Source organism: Saccostrea cucullata, unplaced genomic scaffold (genome assembly GCF_032062105.1).
Source record: "Saccostrea cucullata isolate Sc308-1 unplaced genomic scaffold, CSIRO_AGI_Scuc_v1 ctg5654, whole genome shotgun sequence".
Lineage (NCBI taxonomy): Eukaryota > Metazoa > Mollusca > Bivalvia > Ostreida > Ostreidae > Saccostrea > Saccostrea cuccullata.
The window spans coordinates 27,246-35,855 of NW_026929783.1; the positions used below are offsets into that span (position 1 = coordinate 27,246).

The 8,610-nt window shown below is 33.7% G+C and overlaps 2 protein-coding genes across 2 annotated transcripts; both read left to right on the forward strand.

Moving 5' to 3' along the window:
• Positions 1 to 2,348: 2,348 nt before the first annotated feature.
• LOC134282183 (uncharacterized) lies at positions 2,349 to 3,604 on the forward strand. Its single transcript, XM_062764620.1, has 3 exons — positions 2,349 to 2,375; positions 2,488 to 2,646; positions 3,412 to 3,604. Exons 1-3 carry the CDS (start codon positions 2,349 to 2,351, stop codon positions 3,583 to 3,585), a joined length of 360 nt encoding a protein of 119 aa, XP_062620604.1. The 3' UTR covers positions 3,586 to 3,604.
• Positions 3,605 to 5,074: 1,470 nt separating this feature from the next.
• LOC134282186 (uncharacterized) lies at positions 5,075 to 6,127 on the forward strand. The gene has a single exon (XM_062764623.1). The coding sequence runs from the start codon at positions 5,075 to 5,077 to the stop codon at positions 6,125 to 6,127; it is 1,053 nt and encodes a 350-aa protein (XP_062620607.1).
• The last annotated feature ends 2,483 nt before the right edge of the window (positions 6,128 to 8,610 follow it).

Here is an 8,610-nt window from a genome sequence, read left to right on the forward strand (position 1 = left end):
ATACACAATTCTGTGTATCGGTTTTTGACTGATGAACATTATTGCCTTGGTTACTAAAAATAGAAATTTCTGTTAAATACTCTCAAAATGCTACTCCAATTACAGTAGTTTTAGTCTGATTATAATATGTAATGTGGCATGCAAGTAGACTTCACTAAGAACATAAAGAGACTAAATCAATGATAATTACATGTATTCTATTTATTGATGTTGTAAAGTTTCAATTCCCAACTGCTTAAGTACTTTTCTCTTCCTTTGCTATAAGTACAAACCAGTAGAGCTTCAGTCTCGACAGAGACTTCTGGTTACACAGGTACTTGGGTTTTGTTTTATGAATATGTACATGTATGTACCTTATTGATATAGAAAAAAAGCTTTTTTTTCATATCGAGAAGGTACATATATAATTATAAACCAAGACTCAAGTACTTGTGAATTTTTACCCCTCCCCACCCCACCCCACCCCCCCTAAAAATCAAATCATTTGAAAATTTTGTATATTCGCTGTTTTTATCCTTAATGAAAATAAAATAAGAACATCTGAGTTACAATATCCATTACACGTATGATGAGGTTTCACATACATTGTTAACATCAATAAAAAGATTTTTTTTTCAAATTTTCACAAAAAGTGGGTGGGGTGGTGACGCACATCTACTTCATGCAGGATTTTGAATATAGTATTCTTCCTTCTATAAGCCTGTTGTCTGTCAGTAGAAACTACAATTTACAACAACAATATATTCTTTGTTGAAAATGGTACTAACGGTATATATAAATTCAATTTCCCGCGCTTGCGCGGGTGTTCATCTAGTAGGATATATAGGGGACCTAACCTCCTTTGAAAAAATCCCTGCATCAGCGCCTTCGACCTACTAGTATTACAGAATTTTTTTTTTTTTTTTTAGATATTTTTAAATATGCTCTTGTTAATTGGAATTACGCTCTGCACTGACTCTATATTTTCATATTTTTTTAAACAGTATTTGAACAATTTTGCTGAAGTTTATGATATATAGAGCGTAACATCATGCAACAGGAAGTAGAATCCGTTTTGAATGGAACAAATTAACAGCTGTGGTATTCTTGCTGTGCTGAAATAAAACAATCGTTCATTTATTGAGGACATTTTGTTAAACAGGCCTGTGAGCTAATTTGTTAAACTGTCATATGTAAATCAAGTTTTACTGATAATCAAAATACTGAATCCAAATATTCATGAATCGTCTGACCAATTCAGCTATTTTACAGAGGAGTTACGAAATACTGGTTTAAATCACCTGACTGACACGGTTGGTAAATGCCACCTAAAGCTACCAAAGGCTCAGGTATCTAAAAGAAAGATAAAAAAATAATCAAATGCCTTACCTGACCATGTGACATCACCAGACACAATTCGCAGCATAGCCCCCAACCAGCTGAAGTTTGCCAAACAAAAAGCAGAGAGAGAAATGAAAGCAAAATCCAAATTTCTTTTAAATCAAGAGAAATTTAAAAAACCATTAGTTATCAAACCTCGCCAGAAAAAGAAAAAAATATCACCTGCAGAAACCCTTTGCTTTGTTTGTCTGGTTTCTTTTGAAGAAGAAGCAGCCAATTCCATCAACACCACATGGATCCAATGTGACAAATGCCAGCAATGGCTGCATAAAGACTGCATTCCTTTAAACTTTGAATACAACTCTGTTTTCTATTCAGTTCATTTGTCATGTTTGCTCATAACTTTTTAAGACATGATTCATATTACCGTATTAGAGTGTATGAAATTGCAATGAACATACATGTATGTTCACTTTCTTGATATATTCACCATTAATTTACTAAAAGAGTTTTTTAGCGTTTTATGATCATATAAAATACAGCTTTAAAACTTTACTGATAAAATTTTGTCTTTATCTTTGATTCTTACAGAGAATGACTCTTAAGATGATATATTTAATATGTAAATGAGTATTTAAATTAACTTCTCATAATCAGAATTTCTGAAAATATAAGAAAAAAATCCTTATCTGAGATAAAATAAATTTCTTTAAAAATGTTTCTGTTATAAAAAATATTTAATGGTACTCATGGGAATTCGAACCCTTACAATAAAAATCCAACGTATCAAACTGCTTTGAGACTAACGCACTACCCACTACGCTATATGTCTCATGATAATATTGAGCATTATTACATGTACGACGTCAGTCTACCTATCAGTTGAAAATTCGTTTAGGAAATCGGTTATTTAAAAATGTTATTAAATTTTTCAACTTGCTAATTTTTTTTTTAATTTTAAAGTGAAAAAAGTTGCTTTAAAACATTGAACACGCTTCATTTTACTATGACATGAGAAGTATTGCGTAATGGAAACCCCAGTCTGGCCCTTTAAAGTATTATTTTTATTTTAAGTATATTTAAAAATATATAAATACTATAGTTATCAAACAAAAAAAGCTGTTTCTCTGGAGAAAAAAAAACATTTAAATATAACTCTATATGTAGGAAAAAATAAATAGATATGCCAGAAACCTCTTGGACAAAGCCAGTGAGTTGATAGCCGAGAGATTGGGTACAGAGGTGCTGCAGATCCCGATATCAATGGAGGCTCCCGGCATAAGACTTGTATTGTTACCGGAATATGAAGGCTATGATAAGACATGGGTAAGATATAGCTACCTATAATTAGACTTGTATTGTTAAAAACAATGTTCTAAATTAGAACTTTACTTTTAACAATACAAGTCTTATTTTTCCGACAAACCGATTACGGATTCTCTAACCGATTAGAATCGTTCCGACCGATTAATTGATTAACCAGTTACAAATTACCATCCCTAGTTCTATCTCTTTAAGTTTATGGTTATAATTTGGATGAGATCATATGGTACAATATATACATTCTTGCAGAAACACATTAATTTCATACGTGAATATGCTTGACAAACTTTATACTACCCAAGAAAAACTAAACCCCTGACAAAACATATTAGGTAAATATTGTCAAACGCTATCAAACACTTCCATTTGAGTATATTCTTAGTCGTCGGAATTGTTGGGAAATGTATATACCCAAGTAATAAAGATTTTGTTGGGAATAAAAAAAAACTTTGCCCGAAAACAGTGTTTAGTTTCCAACAAAATCTTGAATCTGAGAGGTATATTTTCCATTACTTTCGATATCAAGGGATTTTTCTCATTCTGTGATCGTTAAGGTTTTAGTGCTAGGAAACGTATGGAGATAACGAACAGTATTCCAGATCAAAAGTCCATAAAACAATACAAAATAGGAGCAGAGCAAACACGGACCTCCAAAACATCAGAGGTGGGATCAGGTGCCATTTATATAGAGAAATGAAGAATGAGAGTTCTACACCAACAGAGATGTCAATACGTCACAATGTAACTCTAGTAGAAATCCCATTTCAGGCTGGTGCAGATAAACTACAGATGGACATTATAAATCAACATAACATAATCTGTGTTATTTCTCCAGTACAGAATGAACTTTACCTGCGACTTTCTGCCAACATTTACAACGAATTGACCGATTACGTCAAAATTGCCGATCTTATATTAAATGGGCTGCGCAAAACAAGTTAAAGACACTGTGTTGTGAAAACTATTTATATGGATCGATATATCGACGCCATAGAAGCAAAAGGTCGTAGGTCTGTGCATCATTTGATTTCAAATAAGAAAGAAAAATGGAAAAAACTGTTTCATTCGTGGAAAAAATAAAAGTGTTCTTTAAAACTTTTCAGTATTGTGCAGAATAGCTAAATATCTCTAAAAAGTGCTGAAAAAGTTTAAAAATGTGTTTTAAACCATTACTTTTATTAATTTTTTACACATATGACCTTTTGCCTTTGAAATATACAATTATTTTTACAGGAATTAAGATGGCAACTTCCACATACTACCTTTCTGCATATTAGTAATAAGAACACTACCATTAATTTGATTTAAGTGAATTATGTTTATATAGTTACGTGTTTTTATAATGATGTTTATCATGTTACTCAACTAAACAGAATGATAAAGATTGATATGTGTTTTCATGTATTTGCTACTAAATCAAAAAAAAAGTTCTTTAAAATTAATTTATCGAAACAACCTTCTTAGTACAGGAACCTATTTTATAAACTACTCAGTAAATAGTTTAAAACAATGAAAATAAAAAGAAATAATAATGTCAAAAACAATTTGAGTCATTGTACATAATCACTTCATTAGAAACATTACAAATATGTAGTTTTAGCTTTTAAATATTGTTACATAACTTGCGAAGCTGACCGTTAACATGGTTAGTCTACAAATCGAAGCATCAACATTTAAACAGATAATGAGCACGAAATTTGCTAATCAAGAAGGTTTATATTTAAGCAATAACATTGTGTCAAATAGAATAAAAATAGATTTCTGTACGATTCACAATTTGGAGTGTATTTGAAATACTATTTTGCAAAACAAAACAAAAAGTAAACAAATTGTCTCTTTGTTCTCTCTACTGCCACTGTGTTCTCTTGTGATATTCCTACTGCCACAATGTTCTCTTGTGTTCTCTCTACTGCCTCTGTGTTCTCTTGTGTTCTCTCTACTGCCACTGTGTTCTCTTGTGTCCTCTCTACTGCCTCTGTTTCTCTCTACTGCCACTGTGTTCTCTTGTGTTCTCTCTACTGCCACTGTGTTCTCTTGTGTCCTCTCTACTGCCTCTGTTTCTCTCTACTGCCACTGTGTTCTCTTGTGTTCTCTCTACTGCCACTGTGTTCTCTTGTGTCCTCTCTACTGCCTCTGTTTCTCTCTACTGCACTGTGTTCTCTTGTGTTCTCTCTACTGCCACTGTTTCTCTCTACTGCCACTGTGTTCTCTTGTGTTCTCTCTACTGCCATTATGTTCTCTCTACTGCCACTGTGTTCTCTCTACTACCTATGTGTTCTCTCCACTACCTATGTGTTCTCTTTACTGCCTCTTTGTTCTCTCTACTACCACTGTGTTCTCTTGTGTTCTCTCTACTGCCTCTGTTTCTCTCTACTGCCACTGTGTTCTCTTGTGTTCTCTTTACTGCCTCTTTGTTCTCTCTACTGCCACTATGTTCTCTTGTGTTCTCTCTACTGCCTCTGTTTCTCTCTACTGCCACTGTGTTCTCTTGTGTTCTCTCTACTGCCACTGTGTTCTCTTGTGTTCTCTCTACTGCCTCTGTTTCTCTCTACTGCCACTGTGTTCTCTTGTGTTCTCTCTACTGCCTCTGTTTCTCTCTACTGCCACTGTGTTCTCTTGTGTTCTCTCTACTGTCACTGTGTCTTCTTGTGTCCTCCCTACTGCCACTGTGTCCTCTTGTGTTCTCTCTCTACTGCCTCTGTGTTATCTTGCGTTCTCTTTACTGCCTCTGTGTTCTCTCTACTACTTTTGTGTTCTCTCTACTACCTTTGTGTTATCTTGTGTTCTTACTAATGCCACTGTGTTCTCTCTACTGCCACTGTGTTCTCTTGTGTTCTCTCTTTCTCGCTACTGTCTCTATGTTCTCTCTACTGCCACTGTGTTCTCTTGTGTTCTCTCTTTCTCGCTACTGCCTCTGTGTTCTCACTACTGCCTCTGTGTTCTCTCTTCTACATCTGTGTTCTCTCTACTGCCTCTGTGTTATCTTGTGTTCTCTCTTTCTCGCTACTGCCTCTGTGTTCTCACTACTGCCTCTGTGTTCTCTCTACTACATCTGTGTTCTCTCTCCTACCTATGTGTTCTCTTTACTGCCTCTGTGTTCTCTCTACTACCTATGTGTTCTCTCTACTGCCTCTGTGTTCTCTCTACTACATCTGTGTTCTCTCTACTGCCATTGTGTTCTCTCTTCTACCTATGTGTTCTCTCTACTGCCTCTGTGTTCTCTCTACTACCTATGTGTTCTCTCTACTGCCTCTGTGTTTTCTCTACTACCTATGTGTTCTCTCTACTGCCTCTGTGTTCTCTCTACTACCTATGTGTTCTCTCCACTACCTATGTGTTCTCTTTACTGCCTCTTTGTTCTCTTTACTGCCACTGTGTTCTCTTGTGTTCTCTCTACTGCCTCTGTTTCTCTCTACTGCCCTGTGATCTCTTGTGTTCCTCTACTGGCACTGTGTTTTCTTGTGTTCTCTCTACTGCCCTATGATCTCTTTACTGCACTGTGTTCTTTCCACTGTGGTCTCGTGTGTTCCTCTACTGCCACTGTGTTCTCTCTATTGCTTCTGTTTCTCTCTACTGCCTCTATATTTTTTATGTTCTCTGTACTGCCTCTGTGTTCTCTCTACTGTCTTTGTGTTCTCTCTACTGCCACTGTGTTCTCTTGTTTTTTATCTGATACACTGTCGTCTTGTGTATTCTCAAACGTTGATACACCGTTATCTTTTGTTTTTTCTTTGACCTTGGTTTTTTTTGGGGGGGGGGGGGGGAGGGACTTTTTAATTACCCGAGTATGTTTTTTTTTTCTTTTTAATGTGTGTTTATTTAAAATATGTGATCCTCATCACTGTCATATCAAACTTTTTACGCAATGTGGTCAGTTTCTAAATGTTCTTAAACTGTTTTCTTTCAATATTATATCATATCACAAAGTGCATTAAGTCCCATTCTACCATGTTCTACATGACTGGACCTCATTGATTTTACTTCAATGGATATAAAGGGTTGTAATACTATAGCTCTCTAAGAGTTGTACAGGCAAAGGTATAGTCGTTAAAAAATATCTTCTGCTGAACCTATAATTCTCTTAAAGGCAGAGATTTTTAGCACCGCCTTCAAAAACACCTGGTCTGGGTAACCCTGTCAATCAAGTGCGTAAGGTTCATCATTGGATGCTGGAACTTGATTGACACTTACTAACTGGTCCCTGTGTATACTCTGTAAACCTTTATTTGGACTCGTGGTGACCTTCTAATTAACTTTTGACCCTTTGATGTTTACTGAACATGGTACACAGAAACTGTATTACTATGGAAGTTAGATTGATAATACAATTATGTATTAAATATCCCTTTAGTCTTTGAAAGGATTATAATATAATGTGCATTAAAAAAAACTAACCTTTATTACATAAAACTTTTTTTCCCGAATCAAAAGAAATTTTGAAATTTAATTTTAATATGCTAAATGGTAAAGAGAATTTTTTTCTTTACTTAACAGAAAAAAATGGTAAGCAAAAAAGGGGGAAAGTTGTTCAAAGTCCAAAGTAGAAAATCCATTTTGTTTGGGGGGTGGGGGTGAAGCCAACTTTTTTCAATGCCAACTTCTTTTAGTACCAATTTTTCTGAATTGAAATACTACATTTTCCTTATACCAAAACAAGTGGGGGGGGGGGGGGCAACGAGCCTTTCAATGAACATTTACTACAGTATAATTATTTTTGGAGAAAAAAGTGCCCCCCCCCCCGTTGCTACGAGCCTGAGTTGTATTTTTTTAAAACAATAACTCAAATTTTGTTCCACTTACTACCTTTCATATAATAAAGCGTTTGCAATAAAATTCATTATTCAAATAAAACCTGTTTGAAACAAATTGCATTATATATTTGTAAGAAGACGTAATTTCTTGTTAATATTGATATGTGAAGTAAAATCTTAAGTTTTAATTTATATTTTCTCATCAATGTTGCTGCAACCATTCGCATCCTTTCTCTCTTGGATTCTGGAGTAGAATGGCTATCGAGCACAATTTAGATAGATCACTGGTTTCTTGGATGTTTATTTGAGCGAAATACCAATTATATCATCACATTACTGCTTAAAATTTGCTGCAATCATGTACTATTAAAATGGTTTTAAAATTTCTTAAAAGTTTTCAAAGGTCTTAAGTGGTAGTTAAGACCTAGAGTTCTTAAAAGTTTGGTAGTTTCTGTCATTTACATTGTCGTATGTGCCACTTAAAACCTTTTGCTTCTATATGAATTGTAGTTAGGACTTTATACATATTACGATAACTAATTTCTTTTCACATACGACAAAATTGTACTCAGCATACCTTTTAAACTAACGGAGCTACAGTTACGACCTTTTGATATGTGATAGATTTACCCATTAAATTATGGATAACGCTTAAATATATATATATATATATATATATATATATATATATATATATATATATATATATATATATATATATATATATATATATATATATATATATATATATATATATATATATATATATATATATATGTCAAATTGTATATATATTATCTGGGCAATTAGAAACTGTTATTTGATTTCTTTTAAAATATTTTGATGTTTTGTATTTTCTTTTCATAGCATTAAACTCTATTTCTAATCATACATTACTGCATAGACACAAATATTGCATGGCAAATCGTGAAAAACTTTATTATTCACCCATGATGTCCTGTAGAGGATATAAGACCACACTTTTATCTCGTGGATAACGCTTTTAGTGAATTTACGTAAATTCACAGAAAGACGACATCAATAAATGCATAAACACAACTGATCATGATACAAATTGATGGCAAAGACTTAACTTTAATAAGTGTACAACTTAAATTTTAATTTACAAACAAAACATGTCATTCAGCGAGTGTATGTTTTGGAAAGAATCTTTAAAAAATTAATGCACAAAATGGCGTAAAAATAAAAAAAAATT